The sequence below is a fragment of the Schistocerca cancellata genome, chromosome 8 (genome assembly GCF_023864275.1).
Source record: "Schistocerca cancellata isolate TAMUIC-IGC-003103 chromosome 8, iqSchCanc2.1, whole genome shotgun sequence".
In the NCBI taxonomy this organism is placed as follows: Eukaryota; Metazoa; Arthropoda; class Insecta; order Orthoptera; family Acrididae; genus Schistocerca; species Schistocerca cancellata.
Genome location: NC_064633.1, coordinates 117,410,206 through 117,432,393, shown reverse-complemented (window position 1 = coordinate 117,432,393; position 22,188 = coordinate 117,410,206). Strand labels below are relative to the sequence as shown.

The 22,188-nt window shown below is 44.4% G+C and overlaps 1 protein-coding gene across 1 annotated transcript in view; it reads right to left on the bottom strand.

The window, feature by feature from the left end:
• Window positions 1-22,188, bottom strand: part of LOC126094539 (semaphorin-2A-like) — an 807,492-nt gene that overhangs the window by 1,857 nt on the left and 783,447 nt on the right. The window contains exons 11-13 of the mRNA XM_049908969.1: window positions 18,690-18,841; window positions 12,893-13,084; window positions 4,168-4,411 (exon numbers count right to left, since the gene is read on the bottom strand). Coding sequence (XP_049764926.1) covers window positions 4,168-4,411; window positions 12,893-13,084; window positions 18,690-18,841 — 588 coding nt within the window. The remainder of the gene's footprint in view (window positions 1-4,167; window positions 4,412-12,892; window positions 13,085-18,689; window positions 18,842-22,188) is intronic.

Below are 22,188 nucleotides of genomic sequence, written 5' to 3'. Positions count from 1 at the left end.
TTAGAAAGTTTGGCTTTCTTAACGGAGCCACAACTTCGCCTCCGTTTGCACCGTTTCATAACTATCAAAGTGAAGTCCTCGAATGTCGTCTTTGAGTTTTGGAAATAAAAGAAAATCCTGCTTTGAGTCAAGGGGTTCGCTGTTTATTGTGGAACGTTATCAAGCCCATAGAGGTGAATATTTTCAGCAGCTGTATAGATCTGAACTGTCAGTGCATGATATTTATGGTGATGTAGAAATTATGTATCCATGATACTATAAAAATCGAAATGTGTCTGTTTATAGTGAAATTCATCACATCTGGAGCGGTAACTCAAAACGTAAAGAAGAATAATGCTTAGAACCTTTTCCAAGACTATATTACACCGTGCTTTGATTTTATACGCGTTAGGCATTCAGTAATCGATCAATATGATATTTGGGTAGTGCCGAAGGGAGCCCTGGTGACTTTTAATACTCATTAAGAGCAGTACTTATTGATATTTTATCGTTCACCACACAGTTTTCAGGGCTACTGTTCAACTTTTCCCCTAACCTCAGCCTTTAGATGTTCCAACTACTCACCAAAGCGTTGTGTACCATTGTCTTTGTGTTTATGAAATTATGCTCCGTCTCTTCTAGTCATGTGGTGTATTCTGGCAATAAACATGTGAGACGACCGTTTCCTTTTTCAGGGGAACTCATTTTGACGTTTCGCTCTTAGGAAGAGGTGAAACTTTTCTTTAAGATCATCAAGGTGCTATGCGTTCAGTTCAGTCGCCACGAGATTTGCTTATGAGTATGTATAATAATCACAGATCACATTATTCCATGCATAGCACAGCAGTCGAGTGTTAAGCACTTCATTTTGGCGCAATTACAGGCACTCACGGTTTTGGTATATTATTGGAGCCAGTGTTTGGATCTAGTACGGTGTCACGAATTCTGAATTAGTATTTTTGTTGGAAGAAAGGTTGAGTTTAGGACACTTGGGAAGTAGAATAATTCCATTTGACCTTCACCTTCCCATATGGAATTTGGCAATGACGCTACCACATTTTGTCTTGTCGAATATCCAAAGAGAAATAAATTTTTAGATTTTTGAGAGTTTGTGAGACGCAAGCCAATTGTATAATTCAGGTTCCTCCTCAGATTTCACGATAAAAGCAAATGCACTGATCACCGTTAGTTATTCGTCGCGACGAGTCAAAGGGCAGTGAGTCAGCGCCGCTCACTTAAACAACAAGTAAATACTTTGAATTCCTTAAGAAGTTAATTTTTTCATGACCAACTCTGCTTCATGTATCTGAAGGTTCGCAGCTATCTCTCCATTTCCAAAATAAACTGTATTCATCTCCATACTCCTCGAGCTGTAATTTATCTGTCTGCCTTGTTTCACTTACCGCCTCAGTGACGACGTTAAAACATTGCGTTCCCTAGTCGCATATTACTATACATGTCTGCGGTCGATAACTTGAGTTACTCTCTACCAGAACGTTTATGCTGTAAGTACAGTAGAGTAATCTTATCTGATTTAATCCGGGACATGGTGTGACATATCGACTTTGCCATCCTGTCGGATGGTATGTGGGTTGAATATATTCAGGGGTCAGTCTTTTTACCCTCTTCTCGTTCAGGATGGTAGTGTGGCTTCTAAACATGCCTCTCAGGAAGACTCATCCCACGAATTAACAGCAAGATGACGATCATAAATTAATTCCCTAACACGCCAGTCTCCCACTAACTGCTCCCATCGTTATACAATGTGTTCGGAAATTCCCGTTGCAAACATCTAGGACGTGTAGAAAGGAGTGAGTAGATAATATTTTGAATTGGAACCCATGTCGGAAAACGCAGCGTTTCCGTGCTACAACCATTTGAAAACATGTTGCTAACACTTCTTCTTTTACAAGTAACTGATCAGGCTTGATCAAGTACATCGCTTGTGTTACAGATCAACTCATTAAAAGCCAAAGACATAGCTTGTGTACTCGTTGACGATTTCTCTTGAATGTGATGCAAAACGCCCTCTTGAAATTCGAGTGTGCAGCGTCTCCTTGGAGCATGTTGATGCTGAAGGTACCAATGTAGAAACCATTACGTAACATTAACAATTTCTTCTTTATCAAATCCAAATGGTAGTAACTGAATACAAATTACTTATTACATATGAGTTGGTGAAATAAATAATGAAACTGTTCTGAATCGAAATGAGGAGAGAGTTAATTAGTGGCATAATATGAGTAAAAGAATGAGTAGGTTGACAAGTGTGACGGTACAAACCCCGTTACTAGATGGACAGGTCTAGTATGCAAGGATTGCTTTGTGGAGAGCGAGCGCGCGACATGGTGCGCGATTCGCGGAAGCGCGTGGCGCGCCTGTGCGAGATTTGCAACGGTCGGTGTGATGTCTCTGCTGCCGGGCGGCCACGTGGCCCGCATCTTGGGGCATCGCTCGGTTTCTGGCGCATTACGCCAAAACTATGTAACTTACGGTGAAGAGCAATGTGGCAGTGGATTGTGGTCAGTAATATGCACCTTGTGAAAGATCGATCTATATTTCAAGTCAGGAAACGCAACAGTAATAGTAATCTCAAAATCGGTTAACATCAGGAATACTGAAAGATTAATGAAAATAGTAAATAACAACTTTCAGGGATGAGCGAGCACTCATTAAAAACGTTTCGTCATAGCGGATTATGTGCCGTAGTCATATGTTAAGATCCATAAATAATTAAGCCCATCAAGAGCAATAAACAAAGTTTGTTTCTAAAATTCAATAGAAAATTCATGACGTAAAAGAACGGCACTATATAATATTTTGGGTGGCATCACACGTATTTTAAACTAGTTAAGTTATACTATACACTTAACTTGCAATAGTTTTCATTGTTTGCAAATTATTATTAACATTTATCGCCAATAATTAATTAATTATTATAGATATCAAGATTTTGAGCAGCGCAATGTGTAGATTGCTATAGATTACGACTAAAAACGGTGCTATATGCACTTCCATCTTAAAACTTTGTAGCACTGATGTCAACAAACAAATGTGCGCTAAGTGGTGAAATTTTGCAGAAACTAAAACTTGATTTAGGGGCGATAGAATAATCATAGAAATTAAAGTAACATAGTAAATAAGATGTACTTTTTAGCGCCTTTCTGCCGAGGGATGTATGTATCAAAATATTTAACCTTAACTGGTGAGGTTGGTACTTGCATAACCAGGGCTTAGACATCCGAGCTTATATAAGCGAGCGGTCATCTTGGCCAGGGGTCAGTCCTTCGTCAGTCGTTTCGCAGGGTGGGTGGTGAGCAAGCCCCACTTGAGGGTGGCCCATGTAGTCGTTTGAGAACTCTTTTTTGCGCCGATTTATTTCGACAAAGGGTATTGTTTAGTAGTGCAAGTGTGCAAGCATATATTTGGTGAACTGGAAGGGCTACGATTATTTGTGTGAGTGCGAATTACGAATCGTCGTAAGTGAACATGTGGCGATCTGTGATTTCGCGCCAAAACTGTTCTAACAAATAGGACAGTGGGACTTGTGGTTCTGTTCGAACTGATAGAGTAATTTTCGTTTATAGCAGCCTACATTACTGCTATTGAAGGCTCGGGGTGAAATTATTATTAAAGTAAAACTGTAAACCGTCTCACCAGTGTAATTTCATTGTGCGAACGCCAATAAATAGTGACTGAACAGTGTCGTGAAAAACTGATTTTGCCATAATAATGGTCTAATTTTTGTTCCCTAGCATAAACTGTACTCATGAATATTAATTCAAAAACTATAACTAATGCACGGGTGTGGAACAGTGTTATACTAATGCACCAAGTGTGGAAACCATCCCCTCAGACTTACGTGAGAGCCAAAATTTGCAATAACATTTTTTAACGAACATTTTGTATATGCACATTCGTGTGAACTCTGCAACCGCACTTATTTACCGCCCCGTCGCACAGGAACTTCATGAGGTATAAAGTTACAGTTTATTTGGTACTGGAGGTAAGAGTCTTATGTAAGTGCTGTAAAGACAGGTCTAGGCTGCACAAAAATAAAGAGGGTGACTCATCAGATACGATGAGTCGTGTACGGGGTGGACGAGCACAGAGAACGTAATCAAAGAAGTCTTGGTGCTGGAGGCCACAAGAACAGCGACTCTGGCGGAGCTGAGCGTGGCAACGTACCGCCTGCTTGCGCTCCCAGGACTTCATGGCGGTCTTGTACTTCTCGAACTCGTGGCACCAGTCGGAGTAGATCTTCTGGTAGTCGTGCGACTTGCCGGGCGGCGAGCAGCGGTGGGTGTCGACGGTGACGTTGTAGGAGCAGAGCAGCGCCCCGCCCAGCCAGCAGTCGTAGCGGCCCGCGTCCGCCTCCGTCACCGCGATTATCACCAGCCCGTGCTCCGACGTCTCGATGTACTTCTCGGGCCTGCGGCACACACAGTACCTCCACGTCACTTCAGCTCGCAGGAGCCTGTGCCCTTATAGTGGTAGTCAGGTTTCTCAGCCACTAGAACAAGTTGTAGGATAAAACTTCCTGGCAAATTAAAACTGTGTGCCGGACCAACACTCGAACTCCGGACCTTTGCCTTTCGCGGGCAAGTGCTCTACCATCTGAGCTACCCAAGCACGACTCACGCCCCGTCCTCACAGCTTTACTTCCGCCAGTACCTCGTTTCCTCCTTTCCAAACATCGCAGAAGTTCTCCTGCAAACCTTGCAGAACTAGCACTCCGGGAAGAAAGGATACAGAGCACTAGCCTGCGAAATGCAAAGGACCCGAGTTCGAGTCTCGGTCCGGCACACAGTTTTAATCTGCCAGGAAGTTTCGTAGAAGAGTGTAAGTTAATGCAGATGATTTGGAGAAACAACCCTGTAGTATTCGAATACAGTACTATTAGTTGTGTGCCGCTTGGCACGGTCACGTCATACGATCTAGGCGTATTGCTGCAAAGCGATATCAAGTTGAATGAGCACGTAATGTTGGTTATAGCAAAGACGAATAGTCGATTTTGGATTATTTGGAGAATTCTAGTGTACCTTGTCTAGAAAGGAGACCACATATGAACGTTAGTGCGGCCCATTCGTGAGTACCGTTCGGATATTTTGGATCCCCTCCTGGTCTGATTATAGGAAGACATCGAACCAATTCAGAAGCATCTTCTACATAAGTTACCGATAGGTTCGAGCTGCACATGAGTTTTATAGATATGCTCCGTGAACTTAAATAGGAATCCCTGGTGGGAAGACGACGTTCTTTCCTTGAATCATTACTGAGAAAATGAATCTGCAGTTCCGGCTGACATTAGAAAGATTACACTGTCGCCAACGTACATTTCACGTAAGGACCGTGAAGAGAAGAGAAATTAGGTCGCTTATGGATGCATACAGACAATCGTTTTTCCCTCGTTCCATTTGTGAGTAGAATAGGAAGGGAAGGCTGGCAGTGATATAGGGTATACTCCGCCATTCACCGAATAGTGGCTTACGGAGTATTTATGTAGATGTACCTGCAGATACTATAATGTCTAAAATGCACTCGATTTCTATAAGTCGCATTTCCACTTAATTATCACAGTCCTCTTCAGTGAGTTCATGTGAGATCATAATCTTAACTTCCCGACGATCGTGGGACCATTGAAAATGGAGAAATGGAGAACAATTTCAGATATGCAAAAAAAGAAGAGCTATAACTATGCCCATTACGAACGGCATGTGGTGATATTTCCTTTCACTGATTTAGAAAAACTGAGGAAATCTTACATCTAAATATAGCTCCAGTGCCTTCATAACTGAGCAACTTCGCTCGATGTATCATACAAACTATAGGCTTCAGTTACTCCGCAATAGGAGACTGGTTACGTCAGTCCCTGCATTGTTACAGGCATGGGGTCAAGAACAGGTGATGGTATTTGAAATGTGAAATGCAAATGCAGACAAATGAAAGAAATCTCGCGCAGTGATCTTCGATGCGTGATACGGGCTCAGAAATTATCCACTGCTTTTGTTGTCAGGGTGAAGTCCAAATCCACGGGAAAATTTTCGGAACTTGTTCAGAGATTCTTTCTGAGTATTTTGGTATGAAGTTCACGTGGTCTCCGGTGCATCTTTACTGAGCAGTAATGTAATTATGATCTACGCAGTAACTTCACTTATCTTCGCTTCGGTGGAAACACCTTCATAAAAGCGAAAGATCCTGTGAAATGCAGTCACCAAAACGTGCACCACAAAACACGGACTCTGCAAAAGCCCTCAGATGAAATACGTACTCTGTGATGTCGCTGCAGGAATAGCTCGTCATAGTGTCGTTGTCATGTTCTTCCACTGCATTCACTGAACCGATACATGATATGCATATTGTCCAATTCTTCATCAGTAAGCGAATCCAGCCCGTTGTGTATCTATGTAAACGTGTAACTAATACTGCCGGAAACAAAAAAGACCAAGCAGTACCGAAAGCAAACCTGCGCGCGTTACTGTCGTCGGCACAAGTTCCCGTGTGTGAATGAAACAAATCTGTTTCCAAACAAGAGACACAGCACATACGGTCGGCATCTGGAGTACCATGTGCCGAGTACCACAAACATTTTTCAATCAAATATGGGAAAAAGACAAATGGAGGTAAGAAATCAAATGAAATATAATTAGTTTGTAATGATGCACCAGTGAAGATGTGTCCCTTGTACAATAAACAAACTCAGAAAATTTTCCCGGAGGGCTTCCTAATCTTTTTTTGCTGAAGTTCAAATTCAACCTTTATTAAAGGACGGATCACGTTGTTTAAAATATAAAATAAAAAGCTTTTACGCTTTAGTTTTTCTTGTGGTTCCTTAGTAGAACGTATACTAACAAATGAATCAAATCTGTATCCTTGTATGTATCATATTTCCACGTACGTTTTCCCCCTGTGTAACTCACTGTTTTTTTTTTTTCATGTGAAATATAGGGAGGTAAATATCCAGTGCCTGGCAACAAGGAAGCCTTTAAAGGAAGAGTAATATCTGAAATATGGCAAGGGGAAAGAGGGAAGGGAAGGAAAGGAAAGGAAAGAGAGAGAGAGATAGAGTGGCGAGGTGGGGGGAGGGGGGGCGAGGGGAGAGAGAGATACAGTCGATGTTGAAGAAACACGTGTGCTGGTGTTTTCATAAATTGATACTGAAAAATTACGATAAACCTAAACTTGGATGTAAACCCGCCTCCCTGGAGGTAGCATACAGCCTACAGAGGATGGGTGTCAAGAAAAAGTGGGGATTATTGAAATGTCTGATGCAGTGGCAGACAAAGACGGAACTTCCAACAATAGCTTACCAGCTCAGGCATTCAATTTCCTTACTTGAATAATATACAGTTGTTGATAAGTATCCCGGGATTTCAGTACTGCGTGGGAAACTACGAGAGACACAGACAAATCAGATGTATCAATGGACAGAATATCTCCTCAAGTTTATAAATCAGTATGAGCACCGTCTGTGACGCAGACAACGTCAGTCATGGCGGAAGAGCACGTGGGTGCAATTCTGCCCAGTAAGCTCAACGAGAGGGGCCCGCTTTGGACATCTGTTCGTTGGGTTGCATGCCTGCAGGCGCAATCTAACTCGTTGCGACCTTTTGGAAGAGCTCATTTATCATATGTTCTGGCACACCGGCTCCTTGTCGCGTGCTCTGCAACTTTACCACGGGGCGTGTTACATACCGAAACTTGGAAAAGTGTCCTATGCATTTCTGTTTGTATTGTAGTTTTCGCGCATTCGTCTTCTGAATCCTCGGAGGTAATTACGATAATCTTGCGTACAGCGGAATAGAGGAGTTTTCGAGGTTATGTACAGTAGCCGGTTGCTACCTGATGATGGGTCTAACCGGCCAAACCCACTTAATAATAGAGAAATACCGGTGGGAAAAAAGCACTGTTTCTTTGCTTCTCAACCATAAACAGAACAAAACTTTTAGAGCTATAAGATGAATTTCAGTTTTGCTTTACGAAAGATAAGAGATCACAGATGCAGTTAGAACTGATAACAGAAATAACATTTGGGAAAACTGAAGGAATCTCACAGCACTGGCTGAACTACGAAAAGCGTTTGACAAAGGGAAGTGGTACGAAATGTTTGAATTCCTCATGAACATATGTACAAGCTGCAGAGAAAGACGGGTAATGCACTACAGTCTGGGTAGCAACCAAGAAGGAAGAACAAAATATGGAAGACGATGCCGGAACTGATGGCATTTCACTGTGTTGGCAGTTCTGCTCTACCTTGGATGACCGTCGCTGGCGGGTATGGCAGCGGCCTGGAGAGAGGTTCCATTCTTCCAGTGCTTTGGAGAGGCACAGCGCTGCTACTCCTAGCGTTGTGGTGTGGGGATAGTATTGCGTTGACATTTGTCAATACGACATAGTTCGCTCGCACGGCACAAGTGTCTAAGAACTGTCTTTGTGATGCTGAGGTACACACAAGACAGCAAGTTCCCCAGATCTGTCCCGATAAAACACGTGTGAGATCAGCTCGGACGGCAGCTATTTCACAGTGTCAGTATCCACGATATCAAGAACCAGTTACAACAGTTCTGGAACAGCTTGTCTAACGAGAACCTAACATAGTTTTCTGTTACCCTTCCCATTTAAATCAGTGTATGTATGCAGGCGAAATGAGCTACAACGTGATCTTGATAACTGGACAAATACTACTTTGTTTTTTGTAAGTTTCACTCGATGTTATAATCAGAGCAACAACGTCACATACCCTCTCAACCGATCAGATTCGTTTCGGTTCCTCGTCCCTTTTAGGATGCTTTTTTCAGGCGGTATACTTCGTGTGCCTCATTTGTTATGACCATCCTGCATAAAACAATTAACAGTGAGCCTTAGGAACATATGTATCAAAGCTACCGCATTCCACTAAAACAGTTCTTAGCCATTCACTGAAATAATTTCTATTCCGCATTTCAAAGGGTGCCGGAGGCCAATGAAATGTTTGTGAACACAACTCAGGACCATTACAATGGTCTTAATGTTTCCTGAATTTCTTACCCTAGTTTCTTAGCACTTTCATCACCAAGTACGAGTATCCTCCTAGGTTAAGACCTCAATGTTATTTGTTACATCTTTCAATCATTATTTATCCCATACTTAATACATATTTTGCTTCTTCTAATTCCAGCCTACTTGTTTCCTTATGCCTTACTAGATAAGGAAACATCGAGATAGGTGACAAATTGAAAACGATGCTGGACTTTAATACGAGTTGGCTACAAATCTTAGTCAGAAGGTCTAGATTTTTTTAGGCTATGTTCAGGCAACTAGCACCAAGGTTCTGATAAATATAGCTGGTAACTTTGTGCTCCACTTAGTCCACTTGTCGGTACTCAAGGCCCCCACTGAGCAGCGAAAGTAGACTACGCAGCTGAGGCCGTTTCCCACGCGCCACCACGTCGATGTGGGAATCCTTGGAGAGCTGTTGGCTTTTTTCGTATCAGATACGGCTTTGATTACTTCTTGACATTATATTACATCGAGATTTGAAACCGATAATTATAAAAATTCTAAGTTTTACGAAGAGAATAAAATGAGGATAAGGAATATTAGTGTTGGGAATAGTTGTGCCTTCACCGGCGCTGCTCAGGGAAGCTGTCTCCGAATGTACGAGTATCGTCAAACCCGACGTCCGCGGGCAGTCCATCGCGTCGTTGGTTTAAAAAGCGAGATAATTCGCGTCTCGGATGTCATGAGTCGATTCTTCTTTCGCGTAACTGTTCGAATATCTAAGACTTTTAGAGTGTTTTATACTATATGTGCGTTAGTTATCTAGATTACTTGTGTTAGAGTTGACGGTCTAATTACAGTTTCAACGTGGCACCTGGAGCAAAAATCGATCAAGATCTGGCCTACTTAATCTACTGACAAGTTTCTATTCCACTTTAACAGTGTGTTACTAATTCTGCATTTAGTGTCGTTTATTTTGTGTATTGAGTTTTATATTTTCCTTGTCGTTATGTGTGTGTTAATTTGCTGGAGTACTCGTGTTGTATTTTTTCTATGCTACTTTAGTCTAATTACAGGTCTAAATTTACGTTTTACGTGGTACCTGGTAAAATATCCAGTCACAAATTAACCTATTTAAGCTATTAACAGCTTTCTAATATAATTTGTCTGTGTACTACTATTTTATTTTTTACTGTCGTGTGTGTGTTACGTGCGTTTTATTCTTCGTTGGTCTCATCGTTGGTGTTAGTGTAAGAGAGGTCTCATGTGCTGGAGTCTTTTCACTCTCATCTAACTCGCTGCCTAAAGTGTCTCATTTGTTTACAGACAGCGTGTTCAATTTTGGAGATCTAATCTGGGTGTTTAACACGTGCTGAAAAGAAATGCCTCCGAGTTCTTGAGGTGAAAACTCGTAAAGTTATTTTTTTTTCCAGGCCGCCATGCGCTGTTGCCATATTTTCGGGGTGCACTCAGCCTCGTGATGCCAATCGAGGAGCTACTCCACCGAATAGTAGCGGCTTCGGCCAAGAATACCATCATAACGACCGGGAGAGCGGTGTGCTGACCACATGCCCCTCATATCCGAATCCTCCACTGAGGATGACACGGCGGTCGGATGGTCCCGGTAGGTCATTTGTGGCCTGAAGACGGAGGGAGTGTTTTTTTTTAATAAAAGGAAGTTTATTACCATTCTACATCTTTATTCTACATGTGAGTATATTTTTTCTCAACATAGTCATCCTAGCAACGGACACATTTCCCCCAACGAGAAGCCAGTTGGTTCATGCTGTCATTTTCGAAAGTCTGACCTTATTGGTGCAGCCACCGCTTCATCACCACCTGAGTAAAGTCCTCTGAAATGTTCTTTAAGTTTTTAAAAGAGATGAAAATCGGAAGGGGCCAAGTCGGGGCTGAATGAAGGATGATCAACAACAGTGAACCCAAGACGTCGGATTGCTGTAGATGTCGCAGCGCTCGTGTGTACTCCGGCATTGTCATGCTGAAAGTAAGCGTGTTTCAAGTGTGAACGAACGTTTTCTGCGGTTGGACACTTGGGTACAGTAAGTTTGTCACGCACCGACGTAGTTACGTTACACACCGCCATGGTAGACGTTATAGTTCAGAGCGCTGTACCAGCAGAATGCTGTTACTTGCGTCAGCGTAGCGGAAAAACCGACAGAGTAAAATGCATGCAACTAGTAATACGCATGAAGTGTAATATCTTAACCGGAATTGAGCACAGAACACAAAATTCGGAAGCATTACTTTTCGGCCCGTCCTCGCAGTTCTTATTTGTCTGCATCCCTGAGTGTTTCTTGTAGTATATATGGGGTAATTCGTGATCTGTTTTTTTGTAATTGGCTGTACCCCTTGTTGTATCCGCGGACCCAACTGAATAGCGCTCGCGCCCTGCCGTCGCATCGCTTGCCACAGTTTCCCGTCACGACCGCCGGCGGTGCATGGCGTTGCCGCCGACCGAAGACGTCGCGCCATTGCTGAGCTGGGGCCTACAGCGCCCTCTGGCTACACGATATAACAGGAGCGCTGGCCCCGAGTCAGGGAGTCGGGCAGGCAGCTCGTTGCAGTCGTCATTGCCGTCGTTCGTTGTCTGGTTAGCTAGCTCGCTGTGTGATTCAGTATTGTATAGCGAGTTAGGCCACGAATCAGGAATATTCTTTGGATACTAATTGGAACTGTATCTACGGGACACTCTTCGCTGTCAGTAAAGCTAAGTAACTGTTTTATACTAGCTGGCGCTTATTTGTGACTAATCGTTTTCCTGCCACCAGATTTTAGTCACAACCTGGTCACGTCCTACTCCATATCCAAATTATTGTTGCCACGCCCTGGCAGCCATAAAACCGCTGACAGTACATAAGTACATGTTCAGCACATCCATATTCCCCACAGTGTCCGTGGTTTTCTAAAATCGATAAAGCTGAATGCCACGACAGTAGTTTTTAAAAAAGGACGTGGCCAGTTCCTTTCCGCATCCTTCCGCAACAAGTCCTGTAGTCGAAATAGTGTTTCCCTGAGGAGTCTATGGTTCAAATGGCTCTGAGCACTATGGGACTTAACATCTATGGTCATCAGTCCCCTAGCACTTAGAACTACTTAAACCTAACTAACCTAAGGACATCACACAAAGCCCAGTCATCACGAGGCAGAGAAAATCCCTGACCCCGCCGGGAATCGAACCCGGGAACCCGGGCGTGGGAAGCGGGAATGATACCGCACGACCACGAGCTGCGGACCTGAACAGTCTGATCAAACGAAAAGAATCCCTGGTGACGGGACTGCTCAGTGTTTCGTCGATACAGTACGAACGGGAAATAGAATGAGGTGTAGACTGTGCTTTTCTTATGTATCTCTGTCATCCAACAGCGAGGTTGATACCCTGGGAAGTCCACCATCAACGACTGCTCCTATAGAAGTTAAGGGGTCCGCCAGCTTGGTCGCTGACGTAAAGCCGGAGATAAAATGCGGCCGCCAGTCGAGTGCAGTATAGTTTGAAACGTGCTGTGCTGAAGTCTCCACCTCACTTACACTGTACTCTCGTGATCTCGCTGCTTACTGGATTTCAAGCGGATTATGTTTTGGATTGTTGTCCTACGGATTATTGTCGGATGTGGTTAATCCTGGACTATCAAGATTATTCTCTTGGTGCGTTCTACATTTTTGGCGACCCTGCACGGATAGGAGTTGTGAACTATAAGAATTATGAACTATCATGTGATTACAGTGTATCCACATTTCCTGTGTGGTGCTTAACAGTGTGCTGCACTGTAGCATGTGTGAATGTTTCCGTATTGTTCTCCACAACGAAGATGAAATACTAGTGAGTAACGAAGGGAGACGGCCTGAGCAGTGGACCGCAAGCAGCTGCCGGAGGCACTGTCACTGTGGCAGGCACAGAGCTGCGTGGCCTGCTCACCTGTAGGCGATGTGGTAGCGGCCGCGCTCCTTGCTGTAGTGCGCCCAGGCGACGGGTTGGCTGAAGAGCGCGTCGGGCACGCGTGGGTAGCACGCCAGGTGCACGCTCTGGCCCCACGTGACCGTCAGCCTCTTCTTGGACACGCTGCTGTCGCATACGCTGGCGCTCGAGTTGGTCACGTCCTGCAGCAGCCTGCAACGAGGAAACGCGACGGCGTGTAAAAGACAGGCTCACCACCACAGCGACCATTAGTTACCTACGAGTTTGTGGTACTTGTTGGTTGGTCAGTTGGTTGATTTGGTTCAAAATGGTTCAAATGGCTCTGACAAGGGAACCTCCCCATCGCACCCCCCTCAGATTTAGTTATAAGTTGGCACAGTGGATAGGCCTTGAAAAACTGAACACAGATCAATCGAGAAAACAAGAAGAAGTTGTGTGGAACTATGAAAAAAGTAAGTAAAATGTACAAACTGAGTAGTTCATGTGCAAGATAGCCAACAACAAGGACAATCTGAGCGTATGAGTGCCGTGGTCCCGTGGTTAGCGTGAGCCGCTGTGGTATTACAGGTCCTTGGTTCAAGTCTTCTCTCGAGTGAAAATTTTACTTTCTTTATTTTCACAAAGTTATGATCTGTCCGTTTGTTCACTGACGTCTCTGTTCCCTGTAATAAGTTTAGCGCCTGTGTTTTGCTACCGCAACGCAAAACCGTGCGATTGTTATTGAAGTCGCGAGCTATATTTGCTGGATTCATATTGCCCACGGAATACATCTCACGTATTTAATACACTCTCGTCCAAAGTAGTGAACAGTCAACTGCCAGCCAGGGAGCCTCGTTAGCAGAAACACTCTCTCTTCCGTGCGCTGTAGTCGACTGACGTCGTGTTTTTCGAAGTTTGTTTAGGTGTAGCGTCCCCATACTACGGCGCAGTTACCTCGCATCGGACGGACAGATAATAACTGTCTGAAAATAAAAAACTAAACTTTTCGCTTGAGGGAAGACTTGAACCAAGAACCTCTCATCCCGCAGCTGCTCACGCTAACCATGGGACCACGGAACTCCCGAGCTCATACTATCCTTGATGTTGACTACATTGCGCATTCCCTACTCAGTTCGCATATTTTACTTATTTTTTTCATAGTTCCACACAACTTCTTCCTGTTTTGTCGACTGATCTGTGTTTAGCTTTTCAAGGCCTATCCACTGTGCCAACTTATAACTAAATCTGAGGGGGGTGCGATGGGGAGGTTCCCTTGTGAGCACTATGGGACTTAACATCTGTGATCAGTCCCCTAGAACTTAGAACTACTTAAACCTGACTAACCTAAGGACATCACACACATCCATGCCCGAGGCAGGATTCGAACCTGCGACCGTAGCAGTCGCGCGGTTCCGGACTGCGCGCCTAGAACCGCTAGACCACCGCGGCCGGCGGTTGATTTGGGGGAGTGGACCAAACAGCGAGGTGATCGGTCTCATCGGATTAGGGAAGGAATTCGGCTGTGCCCTTTCGTCCCGGCATTTGCCTGATGTGATCTAGGGAAATCACGGGAAACCTAAATCAGGATGGCGGACGCAGGTTGGAGCCGTCGTCTTCCTGAATGCAAGTCCAGTTTGTTGACCACTGCTTGTGGTACTTATACGGAATGACAGAGAGACACTTGAGCGTATGTGGAATGTGCTGACATATCTGAGGAGCCCAAGACACTTCATGTAGTTTCTTGCTTAAGTTATTCCCTGATGTCTTAACAGATGTGCTGTGATCCAGTCCCTTCTTCTTGACAGTGCTTTCCACATCGTCCTTTCCTGTCCGATTCTGCAGAGAACGTCCTCAGTCCTTACCTTATCAGTCTGCCTAATTTTCAGCATTCGTCTGTAGCACATCTCAAATGTTTCGATTTCCTTCCGATCCGTTTTACCCACAATCCATGTTTCACTATCATACAATGTTGTGCTCCAAATGTACATTCTCAGAAATTTCTTCCTTAAATTATGGCCTATGTTTGATATTGGTAGACTTCTCTTGGCCAAGAATGTCATTTTTGCCAATATTAATCCGCCTTTTCTCCTTTCTGCATCCATTATGGGTTACTTTGATGCCTACGTAGCAGAATTCCTTAACTTCATACTTGGTAATCCACAGTTCTGACATTAAGTTGTTCGCTGTGTTCATTTCTGTTACTTTTGATCTTTCTTCGATTAAAACCCAATCCATATTTAGTACCCCTTAAACTGTTCATTCCAATCAGCAGATCCTGTAATTATTCTGTACTTTCACTGAGGACAGCAATGTCATCAGCGAATCTTATCACTAATATCCGTTCGCCGTGAATTTTAATCCCACTCTTGAACATTTCTTTCATTTCCCTCATTGCTTCTTCGATTTATAAATCAAACTGTAGGGGAGAAAAAAAAAGGTTGAAATGGCTCTAAGCACTGTGGTACTTAACATCTGAGGTCATCAGTCCCCTAGACTTAGAACTATTAAACCTATCTAACCTAAGGTTACACATCCATGCCTGATGGAGGATTCGAACCTGCGACCGTAGCAGCAGCGCGGTTCCGGACTGTAGCGCCTAGAACCGGTCGGCCACATAGGCCGGCTAGAGGAGATATATTACATCCCTACCTTACACTCCTCTTGATCCGAACATTTCGTTCTTAGTCCTCCACTCATTGTTCTCTCTTGATTCTTGTACAGATCGCATATTACCCGTTTTTCCCTACTGCTTACCCCTACTTCTCTCAGAATTTCGCTTACCTTATACCATTTGACACTGTCGAACGCTTTTTCTAGGTCGACAAATCCTATGACCGTGTCTTGACTTTTCTTCAGTCTTGCTTCTACTATCAACCGCAAATCCAGAATTGCATCTCTGGTGCCTTTACCTTTCTTAAGGCCAAGCTGATCGTTATGTAACAGAGCCTCAAATTGCTATTTCATACTCCTATATATTTTCCTTGTCAGCAACATGGACGCATGAGCTCTTCAGCTGATCTTACGATAATTCTCGCACATGTTGGCTCTTGCAATCTTGATTGTGTGGATGATGCTTTTCCGAAAGTCTGGTGGTATATCGCTAGTCTTATACATTCTACGCAGCAACGTGAATATTCGATTTGTTGCCAATTAACCCAAATTTTAAAAATTCCGGTGGAATGTTATCTGCCCCTTCGGCTTTATTTGATATTAAGTCTTCCAAAGCTCTTTTAAAATCCGATTCTAATACTGGATCCCCTGTCTCTATTGGCTCCTGTTTCATCTTCAGCCACGTCATCAGACACATCGTCCCCCTCACAGAGGCCTTCAGTGTGATCTTTCTACCTATCTGCTCTCTCCTCCGCAATTAACAATAGAATTCCCTTTGCACTCTTATTGCTACCGGTCATGCTTTTAGTTTCACTGCAGGTTGTTTTGACTTTCTTATATGCAGAGTCAATGTTTCCGACAATAAGTTCGTTTTCGATTTTTCATGCAGACATTTCGTCTTAGCTTCCTTTCAGTTCCTATTTGAAACTGGTTCTTATGGGACCAAATTGGTTAGGTCATCGGTCCCTAAGCTTACACACTACTTAATCTAAACTAACTTACGCTATGGACAACACACACCCATGCCCGAGGGTGGACTCGAACCTCCGACAGGGGGAGCCACGCGGACCGTGACAAGGCGCCCCAAGCCGCGCGGCTACTCCGAGCGGTGACTGGTCAGTGTGTTCTCAACGTTTCAACATACATTAAAACTAATTCCTGCTAAGACGAGGGTCACTCCAAAAGAAATGCACACTATTTTCTTAAAAATCCATCTTTTATTCTACATGTTTGAAAATCTTACAGTGTGGAGATACATCCTTTAGGAACAATATTTTCATTTCTCCTCATAATTTCCACCCCTCTCAACTGCCTTACGCCATCCTGGAACCAGCACCTGTATACGCGCACGGTAAAATTCTGGACCAACCTGTTGGAGTCACTGTTTGGGAGCGTGTACAAGGGAGTCTAATGAGTACACAGTATGGTTTGAGAGTAAATCGGAGAAAGACGAAGGTAATGAGAAGTAGTAGAAATGAGAACAGCGAGAAACTTCAGGATTGATGGTCACGAAGTCAATGAAGTTAAGGAATTCTGCTACCTAGGCAGTAAAATAACCAATGATGGACGGAGCAAGGAGGACATCAAAAGCAGACTCGCTATGGCAAAAACGGCATTTCTGGCCAAGAGAAGTCTACTAATATCAAATACCGGCCTTAATTTGAGGAAGAAATTTCTGAGGATGTACGTCTGGAGTACAGCTTTGTATGGTAGTGAAACATGGACTGTGGGAAAACCGGAACAGTAGAGAATCGAAGCATTTGAGATGTGGTGCTATAGACGAATGTTGAAAATTAGGTGGACTGATAAGGTAAGGTAAGGTAAGGAATGAGGAGGTTCTACGCAGAATCGGAGAGGAAAGGAATATGTGGAAAACACTGATAAGGAGAAGGGACAGGATGATAGGACATCTGCTAAGACATGAGGGAATGACTTCCATGGTACTAGAGAGAGCTGTAGAGGGCAAAAACTGTAGAGGAAGACAGAGATTGGAATACGTCAAGCAAATAATTGAGGACGTAGGTTGCAAGTGCTACTCTGAGATGAAGAGGTTAGCACAGGAAAGGAATTCGTGGCGGACCGCATCAAACCAGTCAGTAGACTGATGACCAAAAAGGAAAAAAAGAAAACAAGGGAGTCATCATCTTCAAACCTTGTTCCACGAAGAGAGTTTTTCAGTCTCCGAAAGAGATGATAGTCACATGGAGCCAGGTCGCGACTGTAAGGTGGGTGTTTTTCCTGTTTCTTTGTGAGCCACTGTCAACATCTTGGGAATCCACCTGGTGGCACAAACCTTTTTTAACGCCAACACTTTCAGTATTCTGCACACACTTCCTTCCCATATCCCAACGTAGCGTGACAATTCGTTCACTGTCACGCGTCTGTCAGCAGTCACCAATTCGTTAACTCTCTGCACATTGTCTGCAGTGTGTGCAGTACGAGGCCTGCCGCTGCGAGGACAATCCTCAATGTTGCCGTGCCCGCTTTCATCACGTGACCTGCTTGCCCACCGACTAACTGTACTGCGATCGACAGCAGCATCTCCACGCACCTTTTTCAACCTGTTGTGGATGTTTCCCACCGTCTCGTTTTCACAGCACAGGAATTCTACGACAGCACGTTGCTTCTGACGAACGTCAAGTGTAGCAGCCATCTTGAAGACATGCTGTGACGGCACCACTCACGGGAACAGGTTGAACTAAGTTTGAAAACAAGCGGGAAGGATGTATCTACACACTGTAAAACTTTCACGCGTGCAGAATGAAAACTGTATTTTTACAAAAATAGTGTGCATTTCTTTTGGAGTGACCCTCGTACATGTCCTGTGTATATGAACATGAACGTCCTATCTATAGTTGTGCAAGTTGTTCCATTCTCAACGTTTCAACATATATTAAAACTAATTCCTACTGTGTAATAATACCACTATGCTGTCACCACACTCATACAATCTCGAGGCCATCCTACCTGTCCCAAGGAACTGTACCTCCAATCATTCACGCACCCGTCGACCGTGTGTGGGTATGCGTTGTTATCTTACCATGTCCTCTAGGTGCTTTGCTTTTTTTTGTTAAGTAGCGGATAATGCCATGAGTGTTAATGACAATGTGAACACTCCAGAAAATGGCAGCTCGTTTACACGAGTTTAACAAGTGGTCTATGGTTCTGCGTGTGGCGCTAGCAGCCTGTAGCAGCGCCGTTGACTCACCCCTGCGTGTAGGGCTTGCACGAGCTGGTGTCGCGGTCCCAGCCGCAGTAGGGGTCGTGCACGCAGCGCAGGCAGCTGTCGTAGCGCCGGTTGCACGTCACCAGGTCCACCTGGCGCACCCGCTGGTCCGACGACACGTACAGCGACTTCCGCTGCAACACGATATGTACGCTCTGTAAACAACACACTCAGCAACGCGACGCGATACGTCTAACGTAAAAAAAAGTGCTACATGTCCTCGCCTCATACCACAGTTACGAAAATGAGCCTTAAAGTAAGATATTCAAAAGAACACGCCTTCACTGTAAAAGTACCAAGGTGCAAAAGCCATACGCCACACAAACTATATTCTGAAATACTGCACTACTGGCCATTAAAATTGCTACACCACGAAGATGACGTGCTACAGACGCGAAATTTAGCCGACAGGAAGAAGATGCTGTGATATGCAAATGATTAGCTTTTCAGAGCATTAACACAAGATTGGCGCCGGTGGCGACACCAACAACGTGCTGACATGAGGAAAGTTTCCAACCGATTTCTCATACAAAAGCAGCAGTTGACCGGCGTTGCCTGGCGAAACGTTGTTGTGATGCCTCTTGTAAGAAGGAGAAATGCGTACCATCACGTTCCAGGCTTTTATAAAGGTCGGAATGTAGCCTATCGCGATTGCGGTTTACCGTATCGCGACATTCCTGCGCGAGTTGGTCGAGATCCAATGACTGTTAGCAGAATATGGAATCGGTGGGTTCAGGAGGGTAATACGGAACGCCGTGCTGGATCCCAACGACCTCGTATCACTAGCATTCGAGAAGACAGGCATCTTATCCGCATGGCTGTAACGGATCGTGCAGCCACGTCTCGATCCCTCAGTCAACAGATGGCGACGTTTGAAAGACAACAAGCATCTGCACGAACAGTTCGACGACGTTTTCAGCAGCATGGACTATCAGCTTGGAGACCATGGCTGCGGTTACCCTTGACGCTGCATCACAGACAGAAGCGCCTGCGATGGTGTACTCAACGACTAACCTGGGAGCACGAATGACTAAACGTCATTTTTTCGGATGATTCCAGGCTCTTTTTACGTCTTTATGATGGTCGCATCCGTGTTTGGCTACATCGCGGTGAACGCACATTGGAAGCGTGTGTTCGTCATCGCCATACTGGCATATCACCCGGCGTGATGGTATGGGGTGCCATTGGTCACCTCTTGTTTGCATTGGCGGCACTTTGAACAGTGGATGTTACATTTCAGATGTGTTACGACCCGTGACTCTACCCTTCATTCGACCCCTGCAAAACCCTACATTTCAGGAGGATAATGCACGACCGCATGTTGCAGGTCCTGTACGGGCCTTTCTGGATACAGAAAATGTTCGATTGCTGCCCTGGCCAGCACATTCTCCAGATCTTTCACCAATTGAAATCGTCTGGTCAATGGTGGCGGAGCAACTGGCTCGCCACAATACGCCAGTCACTTATCTTGATGAACTGTGGTATCGTGTTGAAGCTGCATGGTCAGTTGTACCTGTACACGCCATCCAAGGTCTGTTTGACTCAATGCCCAGGCGTATCAAGACCGTTATTACGGCCAGAGGTGGTTGTTCTGGGTACTGATTTCTCAGGATCTATGCATTCAAATCACGTGAAAATGTAATCAGATATCAGTTCTAGTATAATATATTTGTCCAATGAATACGCGTTTATCATCCGCATTTCTTCTTTGTGTAGCAGTTTTAATGGCCAGTAGTGTAGTAATAAGAGTTCCAAAAATCCCGGAAGAGCTCGTTACTGAGAAAGTGTATAGTTTGAGAAAACACAGCTCTTGTACAGATTGCTTGTTGTGACGGAGTAGGCTTTCCGGGCGCAATTCATCGCACGTTTACCGTGTTTGCACGAGCACCCTAAAATAAAAGTTTAAGTTTAAGCTCCTACTGCAAACTATAAACAAACATACTGCTTATTCATTGTAATGACGATGTACAGGGTGGAAATGGCTAGCAGCATGTCGGTATTCAAGAAAAGAAGAAGAAAAACGAGACTAACAAGATAACGAATGAAGTAAGTCGCACAAATAGACCCAGCACTTATGTCATCTAATATGCATACAGGAAGTGTAGAAAGTAACGCTACGTGAATGGGTCTCTTATCAGTTGGTTTCACATTGAGGTCGCCTGTACACTGAAAGCAATGACGCGTTGTTGCCGATAAGTTGTCGGCAGCCATGGCTCATCTGGACTTTAAGGGGTTCTTTGCTAGTTAAACAGCCGCTACCTAAAGTTTTATACCAGCAACGTGTGCTGAATGTGTTTGTGTTTATTTTCAAGGTGGCTAGTGAGGAAAAGTATAGGGATTAAGGAACTAACAAAAAAAGTATGATGATATGCTATCCACAAGGTGGTCTGCATGTTTCTGCTCTGTCTTTAGACAACCAGACAAACGTCATCCAGTGATTGAGGAGGGTTCTAGAGACGACGCACTGCAACTTTAAACTGGTCCCACACATACTGAAATGGGCTCAGGTAACATAAACCGCAGGACATTCCATTTGGTTGATTCCCGTTACCTGAAGGAAGATGTTCACAAGATGGGTGCGATGTGCTCGTGCACGATCGTCCTGCTTTATCGGCAAAAAGTTTACTAGAGGTTTCGGCAGTAGGTTTGAGGATCACATCCCGATATTGTTCGCCCTCAAATTGTCCTCGATAGCGATGAGAGGCGTCTGACATCCGCACATGATGCTGGCCCAAAATAAGGTCGACCTCCCTCCCTGCTCAACTCGTGTAGAACTCCAATGGCGCCTGGACCCTTGCGCACTCTTCTACAAGAATCAACAGTCGTCACACATCAGTGATGAGGTTCCATTCCAGGTTTCCCCTTGCCCACCTTCTTCGCGCACTACCGTGAGGGGACACCAATGAGCAAAACTGTGGAAACGGTTGTGTACTATTTGTTTGGACACATCTTCCCATTTGGTTTAAAAAGCCAGTGCGCAGTTCTGTTTCATTTACCTGGGTGTAGGAACGTCGTACGAGACGCAGTTTGTAAGCAGCTGGGATTAGCTACTGTTTCTCGCCGCGAGCACACCGCAAACCATCTTACTGTGTTTGGCGAAAAGTGCTTTGTACACGAATGCCTCTTCTCCCTTTTCCTGTTCCAAGTCGTGAATGGTTCGCGGGAAGAACGATTGCTCGTAATCCTCGGTGTGAACCCTAATCTTTCTAATTCTGCCCCGATGGCGTTTCGCCAAAATATACGTAAGAGAAAGCAATTTGTTCGGTGTCTCTTTTGGAATGTCGCAGTCGGAACTTTAACAGTAAACCACACCGTGATGCAGCAAACCTCTCCTGCAGCGTCTGCCACTGGGATTTTCTCAGTATCCCTGTGACGCTTCTGCGCTTACTAAATCAGCACATAACGAAACGCACTGCTCTCCTTTGGATCTGTATTTCCATTGTCAGTCTTGTCTGGTCAGATCCCAGACTGACGAGCAATG